We start from the raw sequence: 16,623 nt of genomic DNA, 5'->3' as shown, positions 1-16,623 counted from the left end.
CTAATTGTAAGGTGGATGAAATGAAAAAATAAAATTGTTTGAAGTGCTGAATTAATAATGTTTGAGTATAAAAAATAATAATAATTAAAATAAATAAATTTAAATAAGTCTTAAAAAAGATCTTCCCTCTACTAGAGTAAATACTTTAGTGTCTTTCAGCCTGGTATAACTTAATGCAGCAAACAGCTACCAGTGGACTATGTTGGCATTACCAAGGGGCTCCTGTGATCCCAACCCGCGATTTTTAATGTTTAGAATTTCTTAATTTATGATTTACTTGCTGAAGCCCAAAACTATTGGTTTAACAATTAAGTCTAGAGGAAGTTTAGATGTTGTTTTCAAAAGATATCTAACTATTTAATTTGGCTCTATAAGTAGCTAGGCTCATTCAAAAGTACTTGACTATATCTTGTAATGTTTGCTTGTTGTAGGGCATTAGTTTATTAGGTTAACACATCAGTTTATTCTTGGGTTCAGTTGTATTGACAGAGTTAAGTTGTCCCCATTTCTTGAACCACTGTTGGACTTCATCAGCAAATGACTGCAGCCTCCATAACACTGTCTGGTTTGCCCCCTTAACAGCACAGCAACTTTACCATTTCTTTTCACAAAGCACCTGAGTAAAGCTGAAGCTGCTCATCACTTTGGAAGTCGCATAAGCAAGAAAGCTTCAACAACCATATTTTTTATAAATTAAGCTACCCAGAATTTGGTTTAAGGATCATCCAGGTCACTGCCTGAATATTGAAGTATCTCTGATGCTCTGTCAGGCTGTATGCACTTACACATAGGCTTCAGTGGTTTTCTGCCTATAGAATTACTGAATTATGCCTATTGGACAACAACTGTGGGAAGAGGCAGATCAAGATAACTTATGATCAAGCTATAGGAACATCACCTCATTTTTGCATCGTATTTTGATTCAAACCCACGAAAATATGGCAAAAAGAGGGAAAATACAAAAGGTTGTACACGAGATGAAGAGTTGGTGTCTGAGTGGATCGAAGTGACGATAACTCAAGTGGTTAGGGAAGCAGAGCATTGAGCCAAAGGTCATGGGTTCAAATCCCGCTCATCACACTCACTTTTTCAACTCAACCAAGTGTTCTTCTGTCGAAGAAACTCATTTTTGAAGGGGGTTGGGACCAAATTCAGGGTCGCTGAGATCTGATCCCGCTCAATTTCTTTCAATTGCAGCCACCGGTCCCCTTAGGTGTCAAAAAAAGTCCAGAGGCGACATGGGGATCGAACCAGCGGGATCTACTAGCCGACAGTCTGACGCCTTAACCACTCAGCTACCGTGGCCCCAAGATAAAAAGTATAATTAATTAAAATATATGTTTATTACTTCAAGCTTTTGAAAGTTGCGGGAAGATTTCAAGTGGTGGTGGGTGTATTTTAGTAAAAGAGAGTTAAATGACGTGGCCACAACAGTTTAGGCATTGACACAGCGCTCATCACTATAAGGTAAAGGTCCTGGGTTCGAATCCAGCAGCCCTGCACTTGACCCCACCATACTTACAAACAGTTTTTTTTCTCCCAAACTGGCACTCCGAAGTTGATAACCTCGCAGTTGAAATACCCTCATAAAAAAAAGATATCTCGTTTGTCAAATTATATTTCAAAATTGTATTGTTTCATGTACCTACAGTACAGACAAAGTGAAGACAGTCTCAGGCACTTAATTGACCAACATCCTCAACAAATAATGGTTCTGGGAGATTTTAATGCATACTAGAAAATGAAGTGCTACAAGGCTAAAAGAGAATGAGACACCCCTACTAATAAGAAATGTACCAAACCAATATTTCTTGCTGACGGCTGTTATTTACTCGTAACACTTGGTCAAATTATGAACTGATCCTTGTATTTTAAGAACTTGAAATGTCAATGTACAAAGTCCCTAAATATGCTTAGAGATTTTGGAGCAAACATGATTAAACGAAATTTGATTTGCCCTGAATTTGACTAGTGCATATGGATCTTTTAGGTCTAGTCCAGCTCATTGCCTGCATGTGGAAGTTGGTGATTTTATGTTTAGCATATTAGCTTTTGACTTGAAATTCCTCTGATAGGTTTTGTTTAACCATCTCAGGTAAATAAGCAAGGTTCAGGTAAATAAAAAAGGAACACAATACGTCATAATTTCATTGTAATAACTTACTTGTATACATTATTTACAGTTCTTAGAATAATCAATTTATTTCTATAAATATTTATAACTTAAAACTAATTTAAAATAGCTATTAGCACATTATTAACAAATCTTTTCCTTTACTGTTTTCTTCTTGATAGAAAAATAGTTATATCACTAATAAGTTCTTGATTATTACTTAATATTAATTATTTTAAAAATCCATTTCAAAAAATGTTATTAGAATTATTTTAGGAATTATTATTATTAATTTATCACTCTTGTTTTTCTTTCTAACTTTGCAGTTATTGATTAATTTACATGCTACTCGTATAGGCTAAAAAAAGTCATATTTGATTGGACAAAATGTTTTCTGATGAGTATTTTTAAGTGTTAAGACTATCTAAGAAAGTATTAGTGATTGTAGAATTAGAAGAAAACATTAAGGAAATGATTATATTGTTTCCTTTGATAATTTATATTCCATAAACTTAAAGAATCTTTAAATTTGTTTTCATCATTTAAACAATTAATTATCTTTTACATAATTCCACAAAATATTGTAATTGTTTAATTAGTTCTGACAACACCTCTTCCACCAATTAATAAACAAGTATCTGGATTTTAAATTTCTAATAATTCTTTTTAAATAAAAATTATTCTTAGGCAGTGAACCTGCTTTGTCTCTCATTCATTCTGCATTCCGTTCATTACACATACACTGAAACCTCTAATATTTTAATGCTATTTTGGTAATATAAAAGTTTTGTTTGAAATTAATCTTGGTTATAAGTTTTATTAATCATAAAAACACAAACTTGATTTATTTAAAGTATATAATCAGTTCGATTATTATGTAAACCCTTTGGTAATAGGAAATACATGATATATTCAAATTGACTGAATTTTATATTATAATCATTATTATGTTTTTATTATTTGTTTGTTGTTGTAAACTAATTTTATTAGGTCAAAAATCCAAGTATATTGAAAATACAAATGGTGCAAATCTAATATTACTCAGTTTGTTGGTTTTTTTATAATATAAATATCCACTCTTATTTATTTATTTATTTTTTTTTTAACCGAAGTAATATTTTGTTTTGTTAGCATTTGCATTTCGTGCATCATAAAAATACATTGTCCCTCAAAAGGAAACTTTTTAAACCCTAGCAATTAAAATTATAATTATTTAGAATATCGTTGAAGTTTGATAAAAATCTTGGATACAACTTTTGAAACATTGTTAAAATTATTATACAAAAATTTAACAATAAATATAATAATTATTAAGTAGACATTTGAAATAAACAGTGTGCCAACAGGGTACTGCGAAAACAATATGTCTTCTACTTTTTAAAATTTTCATTTTATTGCTTACCGCTCAGATATTTATTTGACATATAAAACATCCATAATTAAAAAACTATTCATACAACATTTTTCTTATTTTTCACATAAGTCTGGGTCCGCTTGACTTGGGTTTAGCAAATGATAACTTCATTGAAATGTATGTTTTGAAGATCACATGATATTCATTTACTTTTAGAATTTCCTCATTTTCATGACCACCTTTAACATTATATCACATTAGTAATTGTTTTTATAATTAAATTCAACAATTTGCCCATTTACCACAATTTTTATTATGAAATACTATTTTTTGTATTATAGTTTCTATTAAAGGAAACAAATAATAGAAAACATCAAGTCAAAAAGGCTGTTTGCAATGAACTTACGTTTTAAATTTAAACTAATATTAAACTGATCGGAACTTGATCACTCTATGGTCTGCCTGCTCTTTTGTAGGTTTAAATGTAAAACATGTTTCATCTTATGCAAAACTAGTTCTTCACTGAAGAAGGCATAAGACAAAATTCATTTGAGAGAGAGAAAGAGAGAGTAGACAGATCAAGATAGATGATGATCAGTTTAACATGTCCACTGACTTGCAGACCAACAACCACAACCAAATTTAAACTAATTTTGCTATTTACTAGAATTTAAAGTAATTATTGAATAAAAATAAGGAAATTAATTTATCATTTGTACATTTTTAATGAAAATTGTGGAATGGGCTAAGCATAATTGCAAATGATAAAAGAAAATCGAGAAAATTAAGACATAAAGTTGTAATATTATTGAAAGCATATATAAAGATAACACCGCATTATGAGATAACTAACAATAAACATAGTAAAGATCTTAAGACACATTTTTCAACAAAATATCATAACAATACTAACCAAAAGGCTAGCTATTGCAAACACCTTTCTACGCCAGACTCATTTTTTACTAAGTTTTAATTTATGTAATTAAATGTAAGTAATATTCAGTTACCAAGTGTAAAAATTAAAAACACCTATATTATTAAATCACAGAAAAAACTTTTAATTTAATATATATATTTTTTAAGTTTTTATTATTTTTTTTCTATAGAAGGGGTGTGGGAATTCCATTTTTATTGAATTTTTCACTTTTAATGTACTTTTTCTTTTTTTAAAAAAAAAGACAATGAATTTGGCACAATGCACCAACTCACATCCTCACGTTGCACTGATATCTTCAAAACGGAATAATAATTGTTCTTCTAGAACAATACTCTACAATTCATTGTCCATAATACCATAATGTAGTTTCTTTATATTAATAAAACTGAGCATTTTTGTTTTCCTTTTTTTTTTTAATTTTTACATACTTTAAAATTGATTTTATATAAAAAGTGAGTTCATCATTTTTCACCCAGCACATAAAATTTGGTAACGATTAGGCCATACCAAACATACATTTTTTCAACATGCATTTTTGTTTTCATTCGACAGTTTAATGGCTCATTTTTCCCTAAAACCATAACTAATATGGTAATTTTTCCGTGATGGTTTTCATAATATAAGTAAATTAAAAAAATAAACGAAACGCTGGTTTTAAAGGGGAAGAAAACGAAAATCCTATAACTTGAGCCTTGTTCATTTTCTTTTTCTTTTTTTAACTAATGTCTCGTTGTAGACTACACACAGTCTGACACGTCAATTTAAATTCATGTTCATATGCTATAATATTAATTACATTTAAGATAAACACTTATTTTATACACTTTTATTAATCAACCGCACATATATTATTTTTTATATATATAGTTCTCAACAGTTGAGGGGGGAACTGTTATACACATTTATGAATTGGCTTCTCCATTAAAGTGGAGCATTTAAACAAAAATTACATTAACTAGACAGTTGATAGGCAATGGGAACGCCAATTCCATTAAAAGTGACGGAAGGGATTTATTTTTAATCATCTACTTTCACAGACACCAACACATAAATTCAATTATTATTAAGTACAGCATTTCCAAGGGTGGTCCTAAAAATAAATGAAACTAGTAATATTTTTTAAAGGAAATGATAGTTAAAGTTTGTGACGCATGAGGTAAATATAGGAAATATTTTTTATGTAGCATCTGGTTTGATTCCAATTTCATTTTTTACTACTATTCTCTCATTTTCTTTATTTAAATTTGCCTTAGAGAAACAAGAGTAAAATTAATAAAAGATTATAAAAATTTTTCTAAGACACAGTAAATGTAAATTGATAAATTAGCTTAATTTTAAATTCAAGTTAAAATCAATTCAGAAATTCCAGGGCTGATTAAAAGTTCTGTGTACATCCTGTATAAAAAAATTCACATCAGCACATGAACAGATTAATAATGATGGTGTCAAAAATCCAACTTCTTAGACTTTACTTTTGAATTTTTCTTAACCAGTTGGAAAAGGAATTGATTGCACTAGATGATATAGGTCTGAGCATTAATTGTTGGTCGTAAAAATTGTCAATGCTGTACTTAGTAAAATGTTCTCTACATTTAGTCGGTTGGAGGGCAAACTTGTGATAGGGCACCTGTGTATGATGAGAGATTGGATACATACAAACAGTAAAATTTATATTCTCTCTAACGCTGCCTTTATCCTTTAAAGGATAGGCAATTAAAATTAGCCAACATTGATTAATTATTAATAGTTGATCACAATTCTTTCGAAATAAATTGTAAGGTAAGTTGGATAAGTTTAGAAATCACAAGATCCGCAATTACCATTTTTTTAGAAATACAAAGTCAGGTTGAAAGCTTGAAATCTCTTGATAAATACGGATATTGATTTTTCTTTATTGTTATAAGAGAGATATAGTGGTATTTTTCTGCATTTTTCAGTAGTTCACAAAGAGGGTGGGTATTTAAAATTAAGTAGTTCCTCCATCATATTGTCTGGGTAGAACACTCGTACTGGACGGTCTATGGCGGAGAGGCTTGCAGTGTATCAGTGTTTATACTCTGGATATTTGGGTCCGGGCAGGAGTGCCGACTGGTCATTGTTGGGCGAAGGAGTCTCCTCGTGGCGTTGTGGCGACTCCGGGGGCGAGAAACATCTACCAGCTTCGCTCCCAGCCTCCTCCTCGTCGCTACCCGATCGGACTAGTCGTCGTTGAGCTTGAATAAAGTCATCACTAAAAGACACCAGTCCAAATTACCCGTATACAAAACAATAATGTTACTGCTATACATTCACTACTTCGCCTCCGATCCCTAGATCTTGATTTCTTTCACTGTGAGATCACGGGATTGGATTTCTTCTGAATCCATCTCTTCATTTGTTCAGAAAAAAAACAAAAAGTAAATCTTATTCTATCAATATTATTCAGAGCTTTTACTATCTATTGTTTATTGGAAAAAAATATATATCTAATACTATAAGAGATTTAAAATATCAATCATTCTAATCATGATATAAAAAATTAATAATTAATTTCTTATACTCATATTTTGATAGTTTAGCATTTCGTCTTGACAAACAATGATGGATTATCACTTATAATAATAATAATATAATTTTTTGTTTTTCAAAAAAAAATTTAGTATTTGCATTTTTATGTATGATATTTTATAAGTGAATATGTGAAGAGATATATTCTGAATTTCAGTTATTTGCATGCTTTCGTCACTGACACAGACACATGAGACACTTTAATCTATACATATAACATTTCACAGCAACTAATAATTGATAGTTTCATCAAACAAGAACAACTAATTGTTTAAATAATGTTTATTACATTATAAAAAAAACCTTTGTCATTTTTATTAATGGGTATTAATTATTACTAAATCCAGAAGGGCCTGAGGTTCATCTTCAAATAATTTATTATCACAAATTGCTATTACGTTTAATTAAAGAAATATTATTTGACATGATAAAAAAACAACAGTTTTTTTTTCAAATTTAAGTCAGAACCAAAAGAAAAGTTGTTTCATGTTTAATTGAAATAATTAAAACTGTATATTTTAGAAGTTTTAATGAATTTTGAATTGGTTCTTACATTACTCTAACCTATGATTACACAGAACTAAAACATTCAGAACAATCCAAAAACAAAAATAAATGAATAAAAAAAACAAAAAAAATTACCCAACAAACTTTATTATCTAAGTTACTTGACGTGGATCAGTCAAATTAAGTTCGCTAAGAAGATCCATTATCACAATTCTGGCAGTAAATCATTACCTTTCACTGTCTGGGGTGTCTGGAGGTGGCCCTCGATCCTGGTCAGCACTTTCGTAAATGCCCTCCTCCTCTGGCAAGTAGCCTCGTTGGGATCCGCTCGAAGAACCTGGTCCATGGCGATACCTCCCGTACATAAAGTCCCCCCTCACTCTTCTGAGAACAAATAAAATGAAATTATTCACTTAGAGCTGTTGTCTTGAATATTATTATTACGTTATAATTTTATATTATTAAAGAGTTCAAATGCTGCAAAGAAAAAAACTAGCTACAAGGTTGAGACATTTTTTTAAATAAACTTTCTGATAACTGGTTAATTATTTTTGAATTATAAATTAGATATTAAATATGCAAATAATAAAATGCTAAGATTATTGGAAGTTTGATTTGAGGGTCACTTTTTGGCTCGACTGCCGCTATTTTCAACTTGAAATATTTCTTCAAATTATTGAAAAATTTGGCAGCAGCTACAATATCAGCAGGTTCATCACAAATCCAATGGGTGACTGGCATAGAAGTAATGTCTGGGTGAAACCTCATGCTCATGATCCTCCCATCCAGAGGAAAAAGGGGTGGCAAAAAGGTCGAACCAGACCAGACTTGAGAAAACAGAAACCCAAAGATAATTAATAATGGAGTCCATTATACAATGGAACTACAGAACTTGCTGCAATTAAGGGTCAGGGAACATTTGCCAATGGCGATACCCTCCATGAGTCCCCGAAGCTCCCCAGGGGTATACCTCAGACTTCAGAGGGTAGGGGGTTCAGAACCTTTTCCAGAGGTCTGACTGGATCTGATGGTAGGGTACATGGAGAAGTAGCCATATTTATAAGGAATAATATACTGAAGCAAGTGGTGAGGATTAATATGAGTGTTCAGGCGATTGCAGCTAGGATAGAATATCAACTTGATACCAGGAACTGGAGGAGCTCCCTCCTGAGCACTGCAGCTGTACAGCTTATTGTACTTTATCCCTGGCTCCATTATTTGGGGGCTTGCAACACGAGTGTGAATTTGAGCCCCTGGTGTGCCGGTGTTCTTCCCTCGATGAAACTCATTTTTGACGGGGGTTGGGACCAAATTCAGGGTCCCTGAGATCTGATCCCGCTCCTTCCATTGATGAGTGCCATGTCAATTTCTTTCAACTGCGGCCACTGGTTCCCTTAGGCATCAGAAAAAGTCCAGAAGTGACAGTGGGGATCGAACCCATGAACACAGGCTCTACTAGCTGAGAGTCTGACACCTTAACCATTTGGCTACCGCGACCCTCAAATATCGACTTTAGCATGATCAACCTGTTGTTAGCCTCACCATCCCTGGCCACCCGGGTAGAATGGGCACCCATTGGCGGATCCCTACCTGAGTGACCACTTTGCAATAGTGTTGAGGAGTTCTTGAGAGGGATAATTCACACTCCCATGTAGTGGAGTAGATTGAAGCTTGCAATTGGGAGCTTTTCTCATCGATGATGTTGGCACTTGAGTTAACAAGGAATGCCTACTTGCAGACCTCGAGTTCCTTAGTGGAGTGAGGCCTGTGGTCTACACGCGTGAAGGCGTTTCAGAAGACACCCAACAGAGGAAAACTTAAATTTTTATGTGAGTAACATCAGTAATTAGTGAAAATAAGACTAGTCAGAAAAGTTTTGATCAACTAGTAAGCCACATAATCAAATTTCACAAAAATTTATAACATTTTTGTGCAATAATTTATTTTAAATGTTTTTTATATATATAAAAAAATAGAAATTAGTAAAAAGAACATGCTTAATTTTTAACAGTATTTAATATTATAGCTTAAAACTGTTAAATATTCATTTTTTCCTGGTCAATAAAATATTTTTCTTAAACAGTTTTAAACTATGAAATGTAATATTTCTCAAACAAATACACAATTACATTGATAAACACAATATTTACAATTATTATGTATCTAATTGAAATTTAATTATATAAAGCACAATTAAAATATATAAAAGTTGCAGTATATTGTAAAGCTTTATAAAATAGTTTAGCTACAGAAGCGAAATTAGCATGCTTACTCAGTTTTATACGTATTTTATATTTAAAAAAAGAAAAAAAAATTGCAATAAATAAAAGGTCAAAGTCAGTCAGTTCATCGGCTGTTTTATATGTAACAAAAATATTGAAGATAAAAGAAAAATTGGAAAGTGCCGAAGTGAAGACCAAAATAAAAGAAATGAAATTACTGCAAAGATCTAAGTTACCTCGGGTATTTAAATTGTGTATTTACATTGTTGACAGATCACAAGTTGATGTTACGAGTCCTGAAACAGGACCCAATCTAGTTTAAGTAAATCTTTAGTTTTTACTAGTTTATATATATTTTGTTTTAAATACTGTAGAACACAGTGAGTGATTCTGCCAGATAATGAAAAGACAGAAGGAGGAAAGTCTTTGATTATTTTGATAGAAAGAAACGACTGCAGAAAAAAAATTGTCTCGCTGGGTGGATGGGTGAGTGAGTAGTTTGAGAAATTTTTAAGGATAAATGTGAACAATTCTATTGAGAACTTACTAATTTGAAACCATGTGAAATAAATAATCTAGTACAATCATTCGGGTAATACGTTTAAAGAACGTTTGTTTAAACAGTAAATTATAAAATAGGAAACTTGGAAATAAAAGCGTAACAAAAATTAACTGTCATCTGCAGTAATTTCTTCAAAACATTCAAATGTTGAACTTATAGAAAAACAGCCAAATAAAGAAAATATTGCCACATTTATGTGCATTTTTTCTTTCTTTTAATTTGTAACCTAACAAAACCTTTTGTCAAAGTCCATATGAAAGAAAATTTAAAAATAGTGGCATAATAAATATTAAATGCAAATTATTTTAATAGCACCAAACTGAGTAGTTAACTCTGAGTTATGTGATTCAATTAAATTGAAAATAAAAGTTCTTTGTTTTACCTTAATGTCTTAAATATTGTTAAGTATACAAAAGCAACAAATTATGCTGCTTAATAATGGCCATTATAAAGCTAAAATGGTGCAGATGTTTAAAAAAAATGGAAAATTATATAAAAATGAGCTAAGTCCATTGCAGCTTTTAGTGCACTTTTTGTCTCTTAGATTAGTAAGCTTTATGTTAAGGGCAGTCCGACTTACCCTCCTTGGGAGTCGAGGCGGTTGTAGTGACGATCGGCCTCTGTTTCTGACATTCTTATATCCTCAGAACCAGAAGGGCTCATATGCCGAGTCGTTTTGTGTTCAAGTTGGCGAATGAGATCTTCTAAATTTCTGATACGTATGGGTCCACATGGAGGCACATCTTCATCATCTTCGTCATCTGCTAAAAGGAAAGATGTTCAAGCTTAAATATTTCAGCTCAAAGGTTAATATCTTAAAAGATGTATACTTGTCTTAAATTAGAATAATTACAAAAAAAAAAAAAAATAAAAGGAAATGATTAAACACAATTGTTGACACATAAATAAAACAAATTTCTACAGAACAAAATTTCTACAGGTTTTATTACAACATTTGTCAACATGAAAAACGTACAAATTTAACAATGGCAACACATAACACAATGTTTTTGGAAACTAACAAAAGCTTTATCTTTCAATTTCCGGTTAAAATGGTAAAACAAACCCTCACAACTTTTGTTGGTTTCTGTCATCGCCATCTTACCTTTAATAAAAAATATTAAATGACCGCTATAAATACCTTGGTTGTCTGTTCTGTGGTTGGTTCTTCTATGGTGGTGGTGGCCAGATGGGGTTGGGGAACTATTTTCGACCATCACTACATGCGTCTGTGATCCATGACCTGAACGAGATAATTCTACTTATTCTGTTTGCCTAATGCTACAGGGACAATGTTTGACAAGGTGTTACACAACCCTTTATGACTATTGTCTACTTCAGATTTAAAATATTCACCTATTATTTTATGAATTTATGACATCTAAAATATAGACAATAAATCCAATTATTTTACATTTTAATTTGTGCTAATTATTGATCAGCATGAAGTAATTTAACAATGTATATTTGTAGATTTATTTCCCTTTAATTTATGCGATCAGTTTAAAGAGGTAATTTGTGCTAATAAATGAAAATGCATAATAAAAAAATTGTTGTGTATATATTTGCATATATTGAATTTTCACGAGTGGAGTGATTGTTGGTTACTAAATGGAATACAATAAACATATATTACACAAATATATTAGTATATTTGGCTTACATTATTTCAGGTGGTTTATTACTGTTTTAAAGTGTATTATAAAGTTAGTAGGTATTTTTTCACCTATAATATTCTAACACAAGGAATATATTACGCGTTAAGGAATCATAAAAATTTGGGAGTTTTTATGTGGATACCTAGTCACTGTAATATTATAGGAAATGAAAATGCTGACAAGACTGACAAAGTTGCCACACCCAAAGGAATCAGGTACAACGAGATCTCACGTAGTGACCTTAGCTCTTTGATAAAACGTAACTTCTGGATGCAATGGCAAAAGGAATGGAATAGCATCACAAACATGTTACGTGAAATAAAACCATGTGTAACTGCATGGAACTCCTCCTCCCGCAAATCAAGGAAAGAGGAAACTGCACTTGCGAGGCTGAGAATAGGACACTGTAGAATCACCCATGAGTACCTCATGAGACGTGAATCCCCCCTGAACTGTACGACTTGTGGCGTGCTTCTAACCGTGAAACACATACTCACTGAATGCAGAACATATAATCACTTAAGAGACAAACACAAACTAACGCATGATATTTACTGCACCCTTAATGACAATAGTTCCATTTCCGATCTCTTTGCTTTTCTCAAGGAATCAACGCTAATGTCAAAAATATAGTATCATTTCATTAATATTGAGTCCAATATCAGAAACATGTAAAAAATCGCATTAAATTTAATTGACATTTTTTTCGCGCTCTTGGAGCTTGGGATCGGCGAGGTGCGGGGCCGTGTGGCTGGTCGGGGGCGGGGGCGCTGGAGAAACCTACAAGGGCAAAATGAAGCCTGAGGCCTGTGATGGATGTGGGAGTGGGGGCACAGCACCCGCACATCCATCGGAAGGCCTAGTAGGACAATAGAAGTAAGAAAATAATACATCCGGCGCTCTTTCGCCCTTGCACCGGCCCAGGGGCTTCGTGGCTTGCGCTGGACTCTAGCCTGCGACACTTGTGTGCCTTATGGATCATTATCAAGGCAAAAAATGACCGAAATGGTTGAATTGCCTTTATATATATTATAAAAAAAAGTTAGTATGTCAGTTTTTCAAGACCTTCAATGTTTTATATTGTTGCAAAATTATGAAAGCAAACTGAACTGTAACCACGTATTGGGTTGTCCGGAAAATAATGCAGGATTTTGGTATTAAACAAAAAAAAAGAAACTAGTTACTTTAAAGCAATGTTCTTTAATCAAAATAATTTCCCATACTCTCAATACATTTCTCCCAATGTGTTGGTAACTTATTAATTCCGTCTGAGTAGAATTCAGAATTTTTAGAATTGATAAAGTCAATAAATGCATTTTCCAGTTCCGTTTGATTTTTGAATATTATGTGTTGTAAGTAGTGGTCCAGGTGTCTAAAAAAATGGTAGTCAGTAGGCGAGAGGTCCGGAGAGTAGGGTGGGTGAGGCAAAGTTTCATAGCCAAGCTCCAATAATTTTTGTGACGTTACACGTGACACATGTGGTCGAGCGTTGTCATGCAACAAAATGGGCCCTTTCCGATTGACCAAAGAGGGCTTCATTACTGCCAATTTCTGATGCATGGTATTAATTTGGTTACAGTATGATTCAGCATTGATGGTTTCGCCAGGATTTAAGAAGCTGTAGTGTATTAAACCAAATGAAGCCCACCATACCGTAACCATTACCTTTTTTTGATGAGTTGGGGGCTTTGGAAAATGTATTGGAGCTTCTCCTTTGTCGAGCCACTGTCCAGAACGTCTAGTGTTATCGTAGAGAATCCACTTTTCGTCACATGTAACAATTCTGGCCAGAAATGGGTCATTTTTGTTTCGACAAAGAAGTGATGCACAAACATCAAAGCGCTGATTTTTTTGGCGATCGTTTAATGAGTGTGGAACCCAATTTTCGAGTTTTTTCACTTTTCCAATCGCCTTGAGGTGGTCAGCGACGGTCGTTTTACTGACTTTGAGTTGCTCTGCAAGTTCTCGAACAGTTGTTTTGGGGTTTTCTTCCACCACTGATCGCAGAACATCATCATTAAGAGAGGAAGGCCTTCCACGACCTTCTTCATCTTCAAGGCTGAAATCTCCCTCCCGAAATTTTTTAAACCACCTTTGCACAGTGCACTCATTAACACAACCCTCGCCCCAGACTTGGTTAATGTTTCTAGCCGTTTGGGCTCCGCTTCGGCCGAGTTTAAACTCGTAAAAGAAAATCGTACGAAATTCTCGCTTTGACATTATAAGGATGACTGAATTATTTCCAAGTAGCGGAATGCTACAGAGGTAAACAAACAATATCATTTGGAAGAGGATTAATAAGTGTTGACATTCATACAAATGAGTAATCCTGTAAACGTAAACAGAATATTTTATATAGATTTTTTTTAATGAAAACTTAAAATCCTGCATTATTTTCCGGACAACCCAATACTATTTTTTAAAATTTATTTTGGCTTGTTAACTTTTGAAGTCAAATGATTCAAATTATGTTTAGAAAATAAATTACACCTGACATTATGTAACACACTGACCATTTTTTAAGCCTACATACAATGACAAGTACCGCGGGCAATTTTGTTATAATTTAAAAAATAATATATAATATTTGACTGTATTTCCACCAACTAAAATGCTGATGCAGTATATGTTATAACATAGTTTAATTTTTACAATTTTAACATATTTAATTATTTTATTATTCACTATGAATGAGTAAAATGGAAAACGCAGCATAAAATATTGCAGTTAAGACCAAATAATCACTCAGGTTGTTAACTGGAAATGTGACTACTGTTACGTCTAAACAAGACATTTTCTACACAAAACGCTATGTAAATAAAAAGTAAAAATTGATACTGACTGGTATCACAGAGCTTGTCTTGACTGTTTACCCTGTTGTACCCCGATTCTAGAGCAGCCGCTGCTGCAAGGGACCTTCTTAAGAGGTCATCACTTGATGCAGTGGTGGATCCTCCTGTATGGTGGCGAGTTGCAGCTGTTCGCAGCGCTTCTAGAATGTCCTCATGGTACCCATTTAGAGATTTCAATGTGCGCTCAACCTGAGAACATTTTTTTTTTTTAATAATTGTTTGCAATGGCGATTTTTGAGTTGTTTTACCTCAGAAATGGGTCCAGCAGATAGCATGTCAGCATTTAGATTGTTGTCACTCTGTGACAACATTTCTTGAGCATCATTCTGGGAGTCGTCGAGCCACTTCCCTTTGAGGCAGGCATCATCCCCGCCATAAGGGCAAGGCTTTTTTAGGATACCCTTCTCAGGGAGCTTTGGCAGATTGTTGGGAGGCAGATCAATGAAGGATACGGTCTCCTCTTCTCCTAAGCATAAAGCATAGAGGACCATCTCTTCCAATTTTAAGATATTCTTATTTCTAAGTTTAATAATTTCTTAGTTAAGAAATGCTAACTTTTATATGTAAATATTTTACATTATTTATTTAGGAAAAAAGCTTGTAATAGTAAAAGAAGAAAATTGTAAACTCAATATTTGTGTTTTTTAATTATTTCTAATTGAATTATTTAATTTATTATTTAATAATGTAATTAAATAATTTAATAATGTAATTGTAATTTAATAATGCAATTTATTTAATTATTATTTTTATAATAGTATTATCAAGGAGTTTCAAAACGGGAACCCACCAGAGTGACCAGGATCATCTTCACTCCCTGAACCGACTCCCAATCGCTTCATTTGTTGCATTTTATGCTCTCTGCGGAAATGAAAACATACAAATCAGTAACAAAATAAGTGTGTCCTTATAAATTAGAACGAACATGCTCATGCACTTTTGTGTTTTCAACTGAGAAAGAATTAAAAAAAAAAAAAATACACTGCTTCACAAGACAAATCACACTCATGAAGAAAGAAAAATAGGAGGAATCATCATGTTTGCCATCATCGTAATAAATTAATGATGTTTCCTCATCATTCACAAATAGAAGGATGTGAGTGATAATTTATTGATTGACTGACTGAAATCTATTTGTTGGAGCGCCTGCACCCATGTGGTTTATTGGCCGGTAGTGAACACGTTGAGAATCTCGACCACTGTAAAAGAGAAATGACAAGTCCTATTTTAAAACACTCAAGCACATTTTCATTCTCTTCTACTAACAGTGATACCAGTTACAAGGTGTTTCTCAAGTTCTTATTGAAAATAAATCGGAAAAAACAAACAAAAGTAAAATGTGTTAAATTTCTGAATTAACAAGCTTTAATCACCCTTATACAATTTATGTATTGACCAGTAATAAATTTTTCTTTGCAAGTATGCTATTTTATGATTATCATAGCGCATTAAAAAATTTAATTTATAATTTTAATGAATTTTTTATATAAATTGAATAAGCCTGTAGTATTTAGTTCTACTGAACAACAATCTTTATAAAAATGCTATCACCAGTTTTAATGTGATATAAACCAAATAATAGCATTGCCAGAATTATTAAAGAATATTTGGAAATCTGAAATAAGTTTGTTAAATATATTTCATGTCTCTGATGAAAAATTAGTGCAGTTTTACATTATGCATTTAGAAAACCAAACCTTTCTTGATAAATCAGTATTTTGGAAACTTGAGATATTTATAAGATTTTTTTGTGGAACAAATTAGATTTTACTTGTGCTAACAACTTTGTTTTGTTAGCTGATGAGAACTTACAAAGAACTTGAGAAACATCAATATTTTATTTAGAGAGATAATTTTGCAAGTATTTCTAC

The 16,623-nt window shown here is 32.5% G+C and overlaps 1 protein-coding gene across 14 annotated transcripts in view; it reads right to left on the bottom strand.

The window, feature by feature from the left end:
* Positions 1 to 5,675: 5,675 nt before the first annotated feature.
* The window catches only part of LOC106662262 (disintegrin and metalloproteinase domain-containing protein 11), an 880,166-nt gene continuing 869,218 nt past the window's right edge, over positions 5,676 to 16,623 (bottom strand). For 4 of the 14 annotated variants that reach the window (XM_014386216.2, XM_014386212.2, XM_014386221.2 and 1 more), the window contains 8 exons: positions 15,877 to 15,951; positions 15,543 to 15,613; positions 15,001 to 15,218; positions 14,743 to 14,941; positions 11,384 to 11,485; positions 10,823 to 11,006; positions 7,690 to 7,842; positions 5,676 to 6,634 (listed from right to left, as the gene is read on the bottom strand). In XM_014386216.2, the coding sequence (XP_014241702.2) occupies positions 6,448 to 6,634; positions 7,690 to 7,842; positions 10,823 to 11,006; positions 11,384 to 11,485; positions 14,743 to 14,941; positions 15,001 to 15,218; positions 15,543 to 15,613; positions 15,877 to 15,951 (1,189 nt within the window). In that variant the 3' untranslated portion in view covers positions 5,676 to 6,447. Of the gene's footprint in view, positions 6,635 to 7,689; positions 7,843 to 9,916; positions 9,977 to 10,822; positions 11,007 to 11,383; positions 11,486 to 14,742; positions 14,942 to 15,000; positions 15,219 to 15,542; positions 15,614 to 15,876; positions 15,952 to 16,623 lie in introns of those variants that run through there. The other 10 variants (XM_014386217.2, XM_014386223.2, XM_024225839.1 and 7 more) reach the window with 9 other exon arrangements.

The sequence above is a fragment of the Cimex lectularius genome, unplaced genomic scaffold, assembly GCF_000648675.2.
Source record: "Cimex lectularius strain Harlan isolate CLEC.00 unplaced genomic scaffold, Clec_2.1 scaffold3, whole genome shotgun sequence".
NCBI classification, from domain to species: Eukaryota; Metazoa; Arthropoda; class Insecta; order Hemiptera; family Cimicidae; genus Cimex; species Cimex lectularius.
Note: the sequence above shows the minus strand (reverse complement) of the source record. Positions and strands in the feature narration are given on the sequence as shown.